Source organism: Bacidia gigantensis, assembly GCF_019456465.1.
Source record: "Bacidia gigantensis strain McMullin 20006 chromosome Unknown contig_180, whole genome shotgun sequence".
In the NCBI taxonomy this organism is placed as follows: Eukaryota; Fungi; Ascomycota; class Lecanoromycetes; order Lecanorales; family Ramalinaceae; genus Bacidia; species Bacidia gigantensis.
The window spans coordinates 2487602-2503563 of record NW_025408596.1 but is presented as its reverse complement, the minus strand read 5'-3'; the positions used below and the strand labels follow the sequence as shown (position 1 = coordinate 2503563).

Genomic DNA, 15962 nt, shown 5'->3' with positions numbered 1-15962 from the left:
GACTGGAGATATCAAAAACAAGAAAGAAAGAGACTGTGTTTCAAGAAGAGAAGAAACGAAAAAACGAAGAAACGAAGAAACGAGATCAGGGGAATTACGGAATAGAGCTAAGCCGTGGGCTGTCTTGGACGCTAATGCAGGTACGACACCAATGGTGCCAATGGCCTTCCCAACTGCGACTCTTCGTTCAGATATTACGATTGCGAGTAAAATGAGAAGATGGGGAGAGAGCGAGGTTCTATATCAGATATCAGATGCGATGTTGCCCAGTCTGATGGACCATCACCTTCTCGTGCTGCAGGCCTTCCTTCGTCGTTTTCCCTCCAATTCCAGACCTAGCGCTGCGGGAGGGAAGGTATCGATTGGCCCTTGACAGGAATAGAGTCAAGAGAGTCTGACTTCGGGCCTGCAAGACTACGCGATCTGCCGTGGACGATGCAGAAATGGCTTGGATCAGTCTAGTGTGGAGTACTACCTTGGGTTTCACGTATGCTGGAAATCTGTAGATGCCAATCAAGCCAGGTATAACCCCTTGCTTCGGGATGGAAGCCTCCTTCGCAATCGATCGTTGTTCGCCTCCATCGCCGCCCTGAAGGCTGTAGAGAGGGAATCGGCAAATCGCGAACCGCACCTTCATGATGCCTCCGACATTGTACAACAGGCTGTCAAGCATTGTCAAGAAACAAGGTTCGTCGGCCGCGTACCCAATCCATCCCATCGCTCATCCTCCTCACAGAAGAGGTAGAAGCGCCCATGCTCTCGACCACGTTGGTCGTGGCCCTCTCCGTTGCCTATACCGCCCTTTTTGTCCTTCCGTTCTATCTCTCTCCAACCACACGGCCTTCGCCAACCCTATCTAGAGATGCGCCGAGCGTCATACGCGAGCGCATTCGATTCGTCACTGCATCAATCACGGTGTCGACATGTATTACAAGCTATATGCTATCGACGCGCAGTGATGACACTATCTCCACCATCGCTCACTCGTTGGGCCTCTATCCTATCAATCTTTTTAGCATACTCAAGACCCTCTTCTTGACCGCCCTTTTGTTCGCCGGTCCACTCTTCGAAAAGGGTGTTGCTGAAGGCGGCCATCGCGAATGGCTCAACGGACGACTCTTGCAAGAGACCCTGAGTAGCTGGATTGGGTGGCGGAATTATATCGCAGGACCATTTACAGAAGAGCTTCTATTTCGCTCTAACATTGTCTCCCTGCACACCCATGCGAGACCCCTTCTACCAGCCGCCACTCTCACATTCGCAACCCCTCTGTACTTCGGGATCGCCCATGTTCATCATTTCTATGAATACAAACTCACACATCCGTACACCCCTTGGCTACCCGCATTACTCAGATCCGTCATACAATTTGGATATACGACAGTATTCGGTTGGTACGCTACCTTTATATTTCTAAGGACCGGTAGCTTGTGGGCTGTTGTACTCATCCATGCTCAGTGCAATTGGATGGGTCTACCTAGAATATGGGGTCGCGTTGGCGGACTTGAGGTTCAAGGTGGCGTAGTGGGAGGGCCAACAAGAGGTAAAGAGGATAGTGGCACGAATCAAAATGCCGAGGAGGAGCGACTGGGATTTGTCTGGACGGTGATGTATTATAGCATTCTTGTTGTGGGTGCTTTTGCGTGGTGGCAATGCTTATGGATTCTGACCGAGAGCGACACCGCACTGGCTGACATCAAGCCGCCATTACCGCAAGCCCGATAACGAACCCGTTGCATCTCAGCTGTTGCCGTCTTGCTCTCTTCAGGGCAGCCGTCCATTTGTACTGGTACGAAACAGACGCTTGACGTCCTTGCCGGCAATTATTCGCAGACCTGCCAAGTCCTAGTATCTTAAGGCGGAACGAACAGTTCAGGCTTCATGTTGATCTTACAAAGTCTTGCCACGACACCACTCAGCTGAACCAATGTCTGCACGCCTTCTAGGATCCTCATGTGGCAGAACCCGATTTCTCTTATGAACTCCAGTCGGGCATGCTCGCTCAATCCTGGCATTGTTTTTGTGACACGGAACATGGTGGATATGATATCATGGCAGCTGTAGCCAAGAGTCCACAGCTCTTGTAGTCCTTCAACGGCTTGCTCGATCTTCGTCTCCCAGCAAGCTTTTAACATTGCCTGCACTTTGACCGGGTGGGGTGAGTCAACAACACGGAACACATTCTCCCCGCTAAGGAAGCCGAAACCTGCCCAGGTGCTTTGCAAATTGTTGATTGCCTGACGCATATCGCCTTCTGCTGAGAATACAAGCGCTGCGAGCCCATCATCTGCATATTCGACCTTCTCCGCCTCACAGATCTGCAAGAGCCGCTGCACTACTTGAGCGTCTGTCAACCTGCCGTATCTCAAGATCGCGCATCTGCTCTGTAGGGGCTCAATTATTTTATTAGAGGCATTGCAGGCAAAAGCGAAACGTGTGGTTGACGAGTAGATCTCCATTGTTCTTCGCAGGGCTTGCTGTGCACCCGAAGTCATACTGTCAGCTTCATCGAGGATGACGAGCTTGTGTCTGCCTTGAGGAAGGGTGACTTTCTTCTGAGCGAAGCCTTTGATGCGATTGCGGACGACGTCGATACCGCGCTCGTCGCTGGCATTCAGTTCGAGGACCGCTTCTTTGTAGGCGTCGCCCAATAGCTGGCGCGCAAGGCACAATATTGAGGTGGTTTTCCCGATTCCAGGCATGCCAGAGATGATGATATGGGGGAGGTTGCCATCCTTTGCGATTATTTTGAGTCGCTCAATTGTCTCGATGTTGCCGACTACGTCGTCGAGATAGACCGGTCTGTATTTCTCGACCCTGTTTCAAGGTTAAGACGCGTCGAAGGAAATAGAGTGGATGTGATGGGACCTCTATACCAGGGTAGATCGGGGGTAGCTGCATTGGCATGTGACTTAATGCCATTGGTAGCAGCTGCCTTGGAAGACTCGGCTTTAGCCATTGTTTCGCAGGTCTTTCCCGCCAGTGAGTGAAGATGTAGTGATCACCATCGATAGCAGGAAGCCGCACAAGACGCGCTAAATGTAATGAGCCTAGTCCTATTCCGTAGCTAGGGCTTAGCTCAATCCACCCACCTTATGTCTAGCTCTTCGCAAACCGTCGATCAGCCTGCACACGACAGAGGGTGGCGACAACAGCAACATAGCTCGCACAAGCTTCTTAGTGGGGTGCATACGTGGAGCTTGCTTGATGAGCTCACAGCTCGCCAGACTAGATCGCATTCTGTTCGCCAGGCCACCTTCCTTTTCCGTCCAGTGTGCTCAATATTCTGGGTCAAGACCGGTCATTTGTCCCGGCATAGCCACAGCCTACAAGGCACTAGGATCTGAAAGGTTTCGGGTCGGCTTGTAATCGTCCTTTCCATTCTCCACCTCTAAACGCATGAAGCACCCGCCTGGCACAAACACCCATGAAACATTTTGAGCACAGTTTGTCTACCAACCGAATGAGCTTCAACATTCAAAAACAAGAGTGGCGCATCAGCAGCGTCTGTACCCTGATTTGTGTCACCAAATTCCATCGAAAGCGCTGTATTTCAGACGCTTTTCCTGCATCCTATCTTCGGCAGTATCCTTGCCGAAGAGTACGTCAGCTCAATGGACACTGACATACAATCATCAGAGCTTGGCCCTCTCGCCACCCAGCACCGCTTTCTGCCTATGCCCTATTGTGGAGTGGGTCCTTCCTTACATTTCCCCCTCCCGTCCTCTCCTTCGGCCTCTAGAAAGTGTAAGGATTGATATTATCTGTTCGCCTCACTGCCGCGTCACCCTTCTTGACATGCTGAGTTGAACAAGAAGTCCCATTTCCTATGTCAATGTCCGTAATTCCCTTTCTCCTCAACCTCATCGCCTTCTGCACTACCTGTAATCTCATCATTACAAGACATGTCCCATTCCTTCAGGACCGCCCTGGTGGCGGCTTTAATGGTATTTGAATGCGCTGCTCTGAATTTCATCCCTTCTCGTGATGTGCCACCCGCCGTCTTTGGCTTGAAAATTGAAAGATCAGGACCAAGACACCTCAATGCTCTCCGACGAAGAGACTCTGTGACCGTTGGTCTGGACAATCAAGTGAGCGTAACGTCTGTCCGGCGCTTGAAGGAGGTGCTGACTACTACTTCCCTTCAGATCAACTCATACTCTGCCAATCTTAGCTTAGGGACTCAGGAGCTGCGCGTCAGGATAGACACCGGCAGCAGCGATTTGTGGGTGAACACAAAATCTTCTCGAGTGTGTTCGCTCGGATCAGACCCCTGCTCCGAGTCAGGCACATACAATGCAAACTCCTCCAGCTCTTACAAATTTCTTTCCGACGACTTCAACGTAACTTATGCCGACGGGTCCGCAGCTCTTGGAGACTACGCAACGGACACTCTGAGTATTGGTGATAAGAACTTAGACGAATTTCAGTTCGGCATTGGCTACCAGTCTAGCACAACATCAGGAATTCTTGGTTTAGGATACACCGCGAATGAAGCTCAGGTCAATCGCAACAACAAAAAGCCGTATCCGAACCTGCCACAGGCTTTAGTTGACGCCAAGCTCATAAATTCAAATGCCTACTCTTTATGGCTTGATGATCTCCAATCTAGCACTGGGTCGATCCTGTTCGGTGGTGTAGACACCGATAAGTATACGGGTAAGTCAACCACAATTTTCTCTTATTCATTCAGTTTGTTTCATAGTCTGAGCCCGTTGCCTCGAGTTCGGGTCCTGCCGTTGATATCATTTGAGACCTCTTGGACGGCCAGAGAGGACGACATCACAAAGTACAGTGAACATAAAGAAGCAAGACTGATTCTGGTGTCTCTTCAGGATCGTTGCAGACGTTGCCTATTCAAAAGGTACAAGGAGAATTTGCGGAGCTACTCCTTTCTATTAGCGGCCTGAGCATCTCCCAAAGTGGCAACAATCAGAGTACCACTTCCGATCTTCCAACTGCCGCAATATTAGATAGTGGGAGTACTATGACTTATCTACCGGACGACCTAACGAGCGAAATCTACAACGCGTTAAACGTCCAATTCAGTCAACGCCAAGGCAGCGGCTTTTGTAGCTGTGACCTTGCAAATGAAAACATTACAGTCGGTTTCACCTTCACGTCACCGACAATTTCGGTGCCTATCAGCGAATTGGTGATCAATCCCAACGAGGACATATCACAAGACCGTCTCGAGCTCGAAAAACGCCAGGGATTATCCAACCAGGACTCGCTTTGTATCTTTGGTATTGCACCCACAGGGGGGATATAGCTGTGCTTGGTGATACCTTTCTGCGGTCGGCTTATGTGGTCTATGACTTGGCGAACAACGAAATCTCGCTGGCGCAAACTAATTTCAATTCAACTCAAAACAATGTCAGGGAAATCGGTACAGGCTCTAGTAGTGTTCCTGACGCATCAGCTGTGCAAGATCCAATCGAGGCGACCGCGTCTCGTACAGGAGGTGCTAGAATTGGCAACCCAACAAGTACAAGCACCTCTGGGGCGGGGAGTGACTCAGAATCTGGAGCCAGTGGAAACTCTTCTTTGTTCTCACTACATTTAGCTGTCACTGGATTACTGGGAGGTGTCGCGCTTTTCTTCAGTATATAATTTATAGATATTACTAAGGACGAGTCCACGAGGCATGAAGCGTATTGCACAGGGGCGCGGCAGCTATCATTTTAAATTTCATTCGTGTATATAATTTGGCATCATAATTAAGAAGTCAACTTGTTCTAATATTTCTCTCAAACCGCCCTTAGAGCCTGACAGCACAAATCAGATGTTGTTGCCCGTGCTATAGTGGACAACACTCTTAGCGTCAAATCACCTACCTGTTGGCCTCATCTTCCTTCTCTAGTCATTATTCTTCGCCTCAATGACCATTATTCTATGCAATGACGTCTAAAACTAAGAAGATTCAAAAGACTATAGAGCGGCAGCAAGAGCGGTACGTATCTTGCTTCTCGCAAATTGAAAGCCTCAATCTCTTCTCTCACTTCCCCTTGAGACTTAAATCTAAGAAGCGTTGCTTAGCTCTTACTGACCCACCAAATTTCTAGAATAGCAGCCGGAGACTACTATGAAGCGCACCAGCAACTCAGAACCATCTCAGCTCGCTATGTGAAAAGTCAGGATTGGGATAGCGCTCTCGATGTTTTACACGGTGGAGCATTAGCACTTCTCAAGGCTGGGCAGGGTGGAAGTGGCGGCGATTTAACGAGAGCGCTCGTCGATGTGCTAGAAAAGAGTGAGAAGACCGCGGATAGCACGAACAAAGGTCGGGCTCAAACCTGTGGATGTACACCCGATTGTGAGCTGATGGAGTTGGGATCAAACAGAAAAGCTGTTGTCATTGCTACGGGCATTTCCGCCAAACGAGCCTACGAAAAAGCAATTCGTGACGGAGATGATACAATGGAGTGCAAAGGTTGGAGAGTATCCAGCAGGGGACCCAGAGCTACATCACGTTGCTGGTCTGTTGTATGCTGAAGGTATGTCTCATCTACCACAGTGACACGGTGATTGACAGTAATACAGAAGCGGAGCCATATGATGCGGAACGACATCTTGCCCTCGGCACTAGAGACTCCCCTGAAGTCCTCGCTCGCGTCGAATATGACTGGTACACACAAGACGACTCTCACACAGCCGCCCTTTACTGTGCGCGTTGCATCTTTCCCTATCTCCTGACTAGCAACCTTCGCTCTGCAAACAAAGCATACCTCATCTTTACATCCCGCCTCTCCTCCTCAAATAAAGCACTCATGGTGCAAGAAGTTTCAAGCACATCCTCCGACATGCGAGTCTACCCCTCCTTACCCCTCCTGAACTTTCTAGGCTTGCTACTCCTCGCAGTCCAGCGAGGAAGCGCCGATCTTTTCAAGCAACTAGCAAAACACTATACGTCATATGTGAAGGAAGTGGCAGGTTGGAATGACGCGCTTGCACAAATTGGCGAGATGTATTTTGGGATCAAGATCCCGAGGCAGGGCAATCCATTATTTGATATGATGGGGAGCATGATGGGTTTTGGAGGCAGTTCGAAACCACAGGCAAAGAAGCGGGAACCTGTACAGCTGCCCCCAACTGAAGGGTTGGATTGACATCTCGGCTTCACCGGAGGTCGTCTTGAAGGTGGTGTTTTGTTTAGGCTGTAGACGAGTCGGAAATATGTTCGGAGATGCATATGGTGTGTCAGCCTTGATTCATCCGTCTTGTGACGGCTGCTCTGCTTCGAATATCCAATTGTCATCATCTAGCGAGGCTACTTTGCGTTTGAGGGTAGCTTGCACTGCTGCAAGAAGTTCTATAGATATCAAGTGTCAGTTTTGCTGGCATAGATCCAAATATCAGCCAGTACCTACCGGTTGGATCTCCAGGCTGCAAGCTTCGATCTTTGTATAGCTCTAACATCTTCGCTTCGAGCTCTGTTCGTGCTCAGCTTGCGACCGTTCTAAGCAAGACATTTAAACTCACTGTCCCTCTCGTTGCCCAGCTCCTCTTCTTGGGCTTGTTCATCTTCTAGGGGAGGCAACTTAAGGACACGAAGGCGAAAATTGCCGTCGCTATCCTTTGCGACGATATCATCGGCATCGTCTCGCTTTGTGTTTAAAATTGTGGTCGACGATGTGGACGCAGTCGACGCGTTAGTTGGACGTCTGCTGAGATGATGATGAAAAAGCTTGCGACTGACGCCGGCTGAATTGGTACGTGAAGGAGGGGCTTTGGATGCCATGTTGCCATGACTGGTTGTCAAAGGCTCTGAAGTCTGTTTTGTTGCAACTATGCGATACGGAGCGGAATAACCATTGTCCGGGGCAACTCATGAATCTTCATATATTAAAGGAATAACTATTAACTAACAACAACCAGTTTATATATATATAGCTTAATATACCTTATAGATATATAGCTAATTAATTTTTAGTAGTTATTATTAAATTTTATATCTATATAATAGCAATTTATTTTAATAATAAATTAATAATAAAATATACTAGCTATTTATTACTAAGGCCTAGATTATATAATTATAATATTCTTTTTTAAAACTATTCCTTAAATAATAGGTAAAAAGTTTAATTTTAATTATAAATACTTAAAGTAGTTTTTATTTAATAGCTTAATATATATATCTATAAGCTAGTCCTTTATATTAATATACTCTACCTTTAAAAAGCCTTCCTATATATATTTATAAATATAATAATACTAGACAGTAATATACTTTATTTTTTAGTAGAATTTAAAGTTTTTAATAAAAGTAATATTCTTAGAATTATTATTTTTTAATAAAATAGGATATTTTTTATTTAAAATTAATTCTATTAAACTATTATAAAGCTTATATATTAAATTTATTTCTTTTATAAAGTATTATATATTTAGCTTTAATTATTAATATAGCTATTATATATTATTTTTAAATATACTATATATATAATATACTATAATAAGTTATTATATAGCTATAAGTTAATTATTTATCTATATAATTATTTATATATAAAGTATTTATATAATAAGTAGTAATAGAGTTTTATAATAAAAATATAATTACTAAATTAGGAACTTTTTTTAAATATTTAAAAACTTTTATTAATAAGTTTATATATTATACTATAAGATTATAATAGAACTAACTAAGCTTTAATATTACTAAAGTAATATTTAAATATATTATATTACTAGCGTATATTAGCTTTCCTATTAAATATTAATACTTATATTAATTATATTGCTTTTTATTTAACTAAGCTTATATAATACCTTTATAACTATTTATAAAAATATTTATAAATTAAGCGATAGTAAGACTATATTACTTAATTAGTCTTTTAATATAGGAAGTTTAATCTATTATAATATAATTATTATAATATATTATCTATAATTTTAAGACTTTTATTAATAGTTTAGAATCTATAATTTTAAAATAATATTCTAGAAACTTTTTAATTTTAATATAAATTAATTTCTATTTATAAATAATAATAATATTATTAATACAAAGTATAATTAAATATATTTATCTATTATCTATTGTCTTTTTAAAGATATAGCTATTTATAAATATAAGTAAAAATTTAAATTTACTTATAACTTTATAAAATTTAATTACTTAGATTTAAACTAATTACTTTAGTTTATATAAGCTTTTTTAAGCTTTAAAACTTTTCTTTTTAATCGCTTATTATTTAGTATACCTTCTAATAAAAGTATAAAAATCTTAGCATTAAAGTTATTATTTAAGTAAGCTATTATAATATTAATAAAGAATTTTTATAACTTATATTTTACTATTAAACTAATAAGTAAGTAAAGAGATTTAAATCTAAGTATTAGTATAAATATTTTATTATAATTAATCCCTTCTTTTTAAGTAAATCTATAAGCTACTAGTCTAGTTTTATATTTATTTATTATACTAAATAATAGGAATTTTTTTTTAAAATTTATTTATAATTTATAAGTTTTTAGCTAGCTAGTTTATTAATAATCTCCTAAATATTATTTAATATAAAAAAGTTAAGCTTATTCTAAATAGCTTTATTCTAGTAAAATAAGTTTATAGAGTTAATTACTTGCTTATAAATAATTAAGTCCTTTTCTATAAAAACTAAAAGTATTATATTAAATTACTATTTTCTAAATATATTATTAAAAATATAAAAATTATAGGTTCCCCTATTATATATAGAATAATAAAATTACTATTTACTATAATTACTACTAATATTAAAATTAATATTAATATTAATATTTATTTTTTTATTAATATTATTTTTAGTTTAACTTTCTAATATAAGAATAAATATTAATAGTAGAAAGTTAATTTAGTTTTACTTTATATACTTATATAAATTAGACTTAAATATACTTACAGAATTACTTTTTTTTCTAATAATCCTTTAATTTAAAAAGATTAAAAAAATTATAAAAAAATTATTTTTATTCTTTTTCTAAAGAAGAGACTATTTATATATAGCGTTATTATTAGCAATAATTTATATATATTTTAATATTATTAATTTATTTATAATAATAATAAAAATAATATTATTATTACTATTTTTAATATTTAAATTAACTTTACTTATTTATTAAAAAGTAAATAATATAATAAAAGCTAAAAAATATATTATAGATACTTTTTCTTTTATATAGTAATAATTTTTATTATTAATAAAGACTAATAGTTCTATAATACTTATTAGCACTTTACTAATCTCTACTAGTAAGTATATTATATACTTAGTATTAAAAACTTTTATTTTAATAAATATAATTATTTATTATTTATATAATAAATAAACTTTAGCTTAAATAATAAAAACTACTCTAAAATATATATTATCTTTAGCTAGGCTATTAAGCTTAAATTACCTTTTTTTTAATATACTATATTTATATAATATTCTAAATATATATTTAGACTTAATTAATAGTTTCTAACTTATTTAGCTATATATAAAATAAAGTTTTTCTATTAATAGAATATAATTTCTAAGGTAATTTATATAATTTATTATATAAAGCTAAAATCTATCTAGTAAACTAGTATATTATATTATATATTTTATTATTATTATAATTATTCTATTAAACTATTTAGCAATACTATTTTACTTAGATATATAGTCTATAATATATTTTATTTATATACTTTACTATTTAAAACTTTTAATAATAATAAAAATTCTTTTATATTATTAAAATATATAAATTATATAATAATTTTTTAGCTATTATATTTTTAGTAATTATAATAATTTACTATTTTTATAATAAGCTTTTATACATATTTCCTATTTATTATTAGAAATAGTTTTATATAGCTATATACTTTATTAATAATAAATATAAAATATAGTTTTACCTTAATCCTAGGAATTACTATTTATACTTTATATAGTTTTTAAATATTATAAAATAAATATACTTCTACTTTTATTTACTTTTTATATTTATATTTTCTTATATATTTTATATATTTATTATTTTTATATATATTATAGAAAAAGTCCTTAAGGATTTTAAGTTTTTATAGGCTATATATTATATTATATAACTTTTTTATATATATAATACTAGGATATTTAAGTTAGTTATATAGTTATTTAAACTTATTTTTTTTAACTACAATAGCGTTATTTTTAATCGATTTTATATTATTAACTACTTTTAGATTTTTAATATTTTCTATATTTTTAGAATTTCTTTTAAAACTAAAGTAGCTTATATTAATATATTAGCTAGTAAGTATAAATTATTTACTTTATACCCTACTATAATTAATATATTTTTCTATATAATCTCTACTACTTTTTACTAGAATTATATTAAAAATCTAAAATATTTTAAAGCTAAAATTAATAATAAGTTATATTTTAACTTAGGTATATATAAAATATTTTTAATAATATATTTTTTACTATTTACTATTATTTTAATTTTTTTTAACTAGGTAATATTAGTATTTATTTACCGTTAATTCAAATAGTGGCTAAGACTTTATTATATATAATAAAGTTAATTCTTAAGGTTATTATATATTTAAATACTCCTAAATTAATTATTTATTTTATAGATAAAATTAAACTAATAAATATAAATTTATTTTTAATTTCTATAGCTAAAATATAATTAATTTACTATAATTCTATATTAAGTTTTATATAACTTAATATTAATTTATAATCTTTTTTCTTATAATTAAAGTAATTAATATTTATATATTTTAGTAATAAAAGTATTTAATTATAACTTAAAGCTTACTCTTTAGCAACTTTAGTATTTTCTATAGAAGATTTATTATTATTAGTATTATTAGCTATAGCTATATATAACTTTTTTAGTATTAATTTTTTAAGTTTTTTTTATTACTTTTTTTATTTAGTTTTTTCTAGTTACTAGTTTAAATATTTTTTTATTTATTAGTAGGTTTATTATATTCCCGCTAAGTATTTAAAATATTATTTAAATTATTATTATAATTATAATTATATATTATATATAGTTTATTATATTACTAATATTTAATATTCTTTTTAAGCTTATAATTTAATTTTTTTTATTTAATATAAGTAATATTATATTTATAAGTTATAGTATTTACTTCTATAGCTTTAAATTATTAAATAATTATTTTTATATTAAGCTTATAGGAAATATAAAAGTAATAGATTACTATTTTATAATTCTTATTATATTTAAATATTTTAATAATAGTGATTTTAATTATAGTAGTACTTTATTTATTTTTTAAGCTAGTTTCTTTAATTTAGTTATTTAATTATCTAATTTTAAATACTCCTATATTTATAGATTCCTTAGGTTTAGCTTTTATTACTAGTATTTATTATATTAATAAGATAAATCTAGTTATTGCTAATAAATTATAGACTTTATATTATATATATTAGATTATTTTTAGTAAAGCGTTAATAAGGAGATATAATTTCTATAAAAACTTTATAGTATTTTTAGGAATAACTTTATAAAAGTATTATATTTTTTTTAATTAATATACTCGATATTAAATACTAGCTTTTATATATATTTAAGTATATAGTTTTATAATTATTTAAATATTAAAAAGTCTTTTATTTCTATTAATTACTTTAATTAATTAATAGCATTTAGTTTTATTATTTTATAAAGTACTTTATTTATTATATCTTTATTAAAAACTTTAAAATTAAGAGTATCTATAGATTACTTTTAAGCTTACTATTTAAAAACTAAATTAATAGCAGATAAAAGATCCTTTAATAAGTTTATATAAATAACTATACTAAAGCTTATCTACTTTCATTATTATATAGTATAGATATTATTATCTATAGCGATATTTTTATAGTTACTAGATATAGTTAGTAAAATAAAGAAAGTAAAGCTAGCTTATCTAAGCTTATAATTTATTATAACTATATAATATAAAGCGAAATAACTATTGTTTAAAATAACTTATAAATTTTTATATATTAAAAGAATAACTATTAACTAATAATAACTAATTTATATATATATAGCTTAATATACTTTATAGATATATAGCTAACTAATCTTTAGTAATTATTACTAAGCTTTATATCCGTATAATAGCGATTTGCTTTAGTGGCAAACTAGTGGCAAAGTACGCTAGCTGCTTATTGCCGAGGCCCAGATTGCACGATCGCAACATGTTTACCTAGGAATTTCACAAGCAAGCCATTCTCAATATTACGCGCTTATGACGATAAATACTGAAAGGCTGGAAAGGTGACTGCCATCACAAATACGTAATTGTTGAAAGGGCGGGCTCCCAGTCAACTCTTCTCACTTAATCTATAAGGAGCTCTCATCCATTTCCACTGACAACGTTTCGTCTTCGCAGGATTCCGATGCTTTGATGAAAAGAATGAAAGACGGAAGACAGGTTCCTAAGAAGTAGTTGATTACCATTGAGTATGAATCAATTTCAAATTCATCCTTTGAAAAGATTTGCTCCTGAAAGTGGTCTGAGTGCTGCAATTCGAAGGCCAAAGGTGTTGTATTTCATGTAGGGAAAATGGTAGATCTAATATTTTCCTCAGGAAATTGCATACTTCTCTTACGACGATGAGCACCATTTCCACCTTGACGACAGATCTCTCCGTCATTACTATACGCCTAGGATAGGGGCCAACCTATCTCAAGGCTTCGAAACTTTTCGGCAACTTGATGATAGTCAAGATGACCATCTCGATAGTTTACTTCACACTATTGCCGATCTCGAAGCGAAGACTGGCTCGCAATGTGCCGCAGATATCATCACTTGGAGAGGGATGATGACAAAGGTGAATCTCCATGCAAACTGAATAGCCGCAGCTGACGGAATATTGTAGATAATGGCAACGCCGTATGACAATCTGAGCGGGTAGATTGAACGTCATCCCCAATTCGGTTTCAGTCTTCTGATGATTGTCAGCTTTGAGATGAATGCGACTAGGTTTCAGGTAGGATAATCCGAAGCATATTCATCATTTTCAGATGATTGACCGTTTAACCATCCTCAAGGAAACAATGTAGAGTTCCCTTTACGAAGAACTGACTTGCCTTCGCATTGAACTTATCTTCTTAGATATATTGAAGAGAATCACGCACACAAACTCGAGTCTCGGATGGCACAACATATGCAACCAAGCCGACCAGGTGCCCCGTCCCAGGACCTGATGAGTTTTTGGGGTGAGTCATCGAAGACAGCAATGGACAAATTGTACTGAATTTTGAAGGCTACAAATTCGAAACTCTTTCACTCTTACCTGATCGGTGGGATCCAACGTCACGGGATTTCATCGAGAATCGCGAGAACTTAATCGTGAACAACTGTGCTCAATATTGCTCAATAGTCAAGACCGGCATCGGCAAGACGAAATTGATCCTTGGTGGTGAAGTTGACGCTCGTAAGTCTGCAGAGTCGTGCCTGAGAAACTCAACATGGCTACTAAAATACTGTAGTCTGGGATTGTAGACCTGTAACCCCAGAAGCACCAGTCAATTGGGTAGAGTTGAAGACCACAGCCGAAATCAAGATGCCCAAGGATAGAACCAAATTTCAACGCAAACTCCTCAAATTCTGGATACAGTCATTTCTTCTCGGTGTTCCAAAAATAATCGTTGGCTTTCGAAACGAGCTTGGCACATTGCAGCGTCTGCAAGAATTTCAGACCCAGGACATACCTGGAATGGTGAAGGAGACAGGCGGTTGGGATGGATTTGTTTGCATCAATTTTACGGCAGCATTCCTTGAATGTATGTACGAGCTTTTCACCCAAAAGATTGTCTGTCATCATAGACTTACTCTTCCTCAGGGTTGAAAGAAGTAGTTTCGAGCGATGGGATTTGGCGCATCCGGAGACAGGAACGGTCGCAGGTAATCGAGGTATTCAAGTTAGAAGAGTCTGGGAACGGGGACATCTTGTCACGGCATTTCGTTGACTGGAGGACGAAGGCGCAGGATATCAAATCCGCAAAGGCAAGTCTATTGGCTGCCACCAACACTGGTTAATCCGCACTGCGAAAAAATCTCAGCCATCGTGGAGGTGAAGTGGTTTTTGATTCCGGCAGGACACCCAGTTCTATGGATCACCGACTTTAAGGAATTGGCTATGATGGCTATTTCTTGGTTGCGTTGCTTTTCGATGGCCTCTACCCTTCAGATGTTGAGTCCATTCAGCCTCACACATCAAGGTTTTGTCGCAAGCTTCGCAGTACTGCGCCAACATCGCTGGCTTCTCCTCTACCACGAGAGATTCCCGCGCGAGTTGAGACAACGAATCTGGCATTGGTAGACGGCGACCATCAAGAAACTTTCGCAAGATGTCAATAGCTAGTGCCTCCACCGTTGATGACCAGGTTGAAGGATCGGAGGCGTCGAGCAAGAACAGAAATCCATCCTTTCGCACTTGTCTCAAGGCTGGGAGCATTCTCAGCCGCATCCATCGGGACTGCCGCTTAGCATACTGCCTCGTCGATAACTTTATACGCTCAACACACTGTACTTTATCGGTAGTTGAAGGTTTTGGATGTGAAAGGAAGGGTAGCAATTCCTTGTAACCAATAGCGATCCAGATACCACGTCCTTGATCAACTGTGAGTCCTTGGGTGCGACTTTCCTGTGAAAACTCATGCATGGACTTTACTTCCTCGACAAGTCCCCTTGATATCATCTCATCCACACGTCTATCGAGTCTAGGATGCAATTCTCTAGCAGACGCATGAGTCCAAAAAACCAGATGATCGTCCAATACAGATGATTCAAAATGCTCCGCTGGTGGAAAAGAATCATCCTGCGAAGTCGTTTTGAGCTGTTCCTGGTATACATGAGATGCCGGCTTCCCAGTCTGTAACCAAATTTCGAGGCTACGGCGGATCTTACGGCGGTCTTTTGGATGCCACCGATCAGCCATGGCAGGATCTACGCGACGAAGCTC

The 15962-nt window shown here is 36.9% G+C and overlaps 7 protein-coding genes across 7 annotated transcripts; 4 read left to right on the top strand and 3 right to left on the bottom strand.

The window, feature by feature from the left end:
* Positions 1 to 638: 638 nt before the first annotated feature.
* KY384_003682 (uncharacterized protein) lies at positions 639 to 1725 on the top strand (the record flags this gene model as incomplete). Its single annotated transcript, XM_044812195.1, has 2 exons — positions 639 to 687; positions 737 to 1725. The coding sequence occupies 2 exons, from the start codon at positions 639 to 641 to the stop codon at positions 1723 to 1725; spliced, it is 1038 nt and encodes a 345-aa protein (XP_044671328.1).
* Positions 1726 to 1853: 128 nt separating this feature from the next.
* RFC4 (replication factor C subunit 4) lies at positions 1854 to 2959 on the bottom strand (the record flags this gene model as incomplete). The annotated part of the gene is made up of 2 exons (XM_044812194.1): positions 1854 to 2817; positions 2877 to 2959. 2 exons carry the CDS (start codon positions 2957 to 2959, stop codon positions 1854 to 1856), a joined length of 1047 nt encoding a protein of 348 aa, XP_044671327.1.
* A 946-nt stretch (positions 2960 to 3905) lies between these two features.
* Positions 3906 to 5272, top strand: KY384_003680 (uncharacterized protein; the record flags this gene model as incomplete). The annotated part of the gene is made up of 2 exons (XM_044812193.1): positions 3906 to 4659; positions 4836 to 5272. 2 exons carry the CDS (start codon positions 3906 to 3908, stop codon positions 5270 to 5272), a joined length of 1191 nt encoding a protein of 396 aa, XP_044671326.1.
* A 628-nt stretch (positions 5273 to 5900) lies between these two features.
* On the top strand, positions 5901 to 7109 carry KY384_003679 (uncharacterized protein; the record flags this gene model as incomplete). The annotated part of the gene is made up of 4 exons (XM_044812192.1): positions 5901 to 5953; positions 6066 to 6283; positions 6345 to 6497; positions 6544 to 7109. 4 exons carry the CDS (start codon positions 5901 to 5903, stop codon positions 7107 to 7109), a joined length of 990 nt encoding a protein of 329 aa, XP_044671325.1.
* Positions 7110 to 7211: 102 nt separating this feature from the next.
* Positions 7212 to 7741, bottom strand: KY384_003678 (uncharacterized protein; the record flags this gene model as incomplete). Its single annotated transcript, XM_044812191.1, has 2 exons — positions 7212 to 7312; positions 7483 to 7741. 2 exons carry the CDS (start codon positions 7739 to 7741, stop codon positions 7212 to 7214), a joined length of 360 nt encoding a protein of 119 aa, XP_044671324.1.
* A 6421-nt stretch (positions 7742 to 14162) lies between these two features.
* Positions 14163 to 15037, top strand: RAI1 (decapping endonuclease targeting mRNA; the record flags this gene model as incomplete). Its single annotated transcript, XM_044812190.1, has 4 exons — positions 14163 to 14214; positions 14262 to 14432; positions 14488 to 14781; positions 14841 to 15037. The coding sequence occupies 4 exons, from the start codon at positions 14163 to 14165 to the stop codon at positions 15035 to 15037; spliced, it is 714 nt and encodes a 237-aa protein (XP_044671323.1).
* A 70-nt stretch (positions 15038 to 15107) lies between these two features.
* KY384_003676 (uncharacterized protein) lies at positions 15108 to 15938 on the bottom strand (the record flags this gene model as incomplete). Its single annotated transcript, XM_044812189.1, has 1 exon — positions 15108 to 15938. One exon carries the CDS (start codon positions 15936 to 15938, stop codon positions 15108 to 15110), a length of 831 nt encoding a protein of 276 aa, XP_044671322.1.
* Between the last annotated feature and the right edge of the window lie 24 nt (positions 15939 to 15962).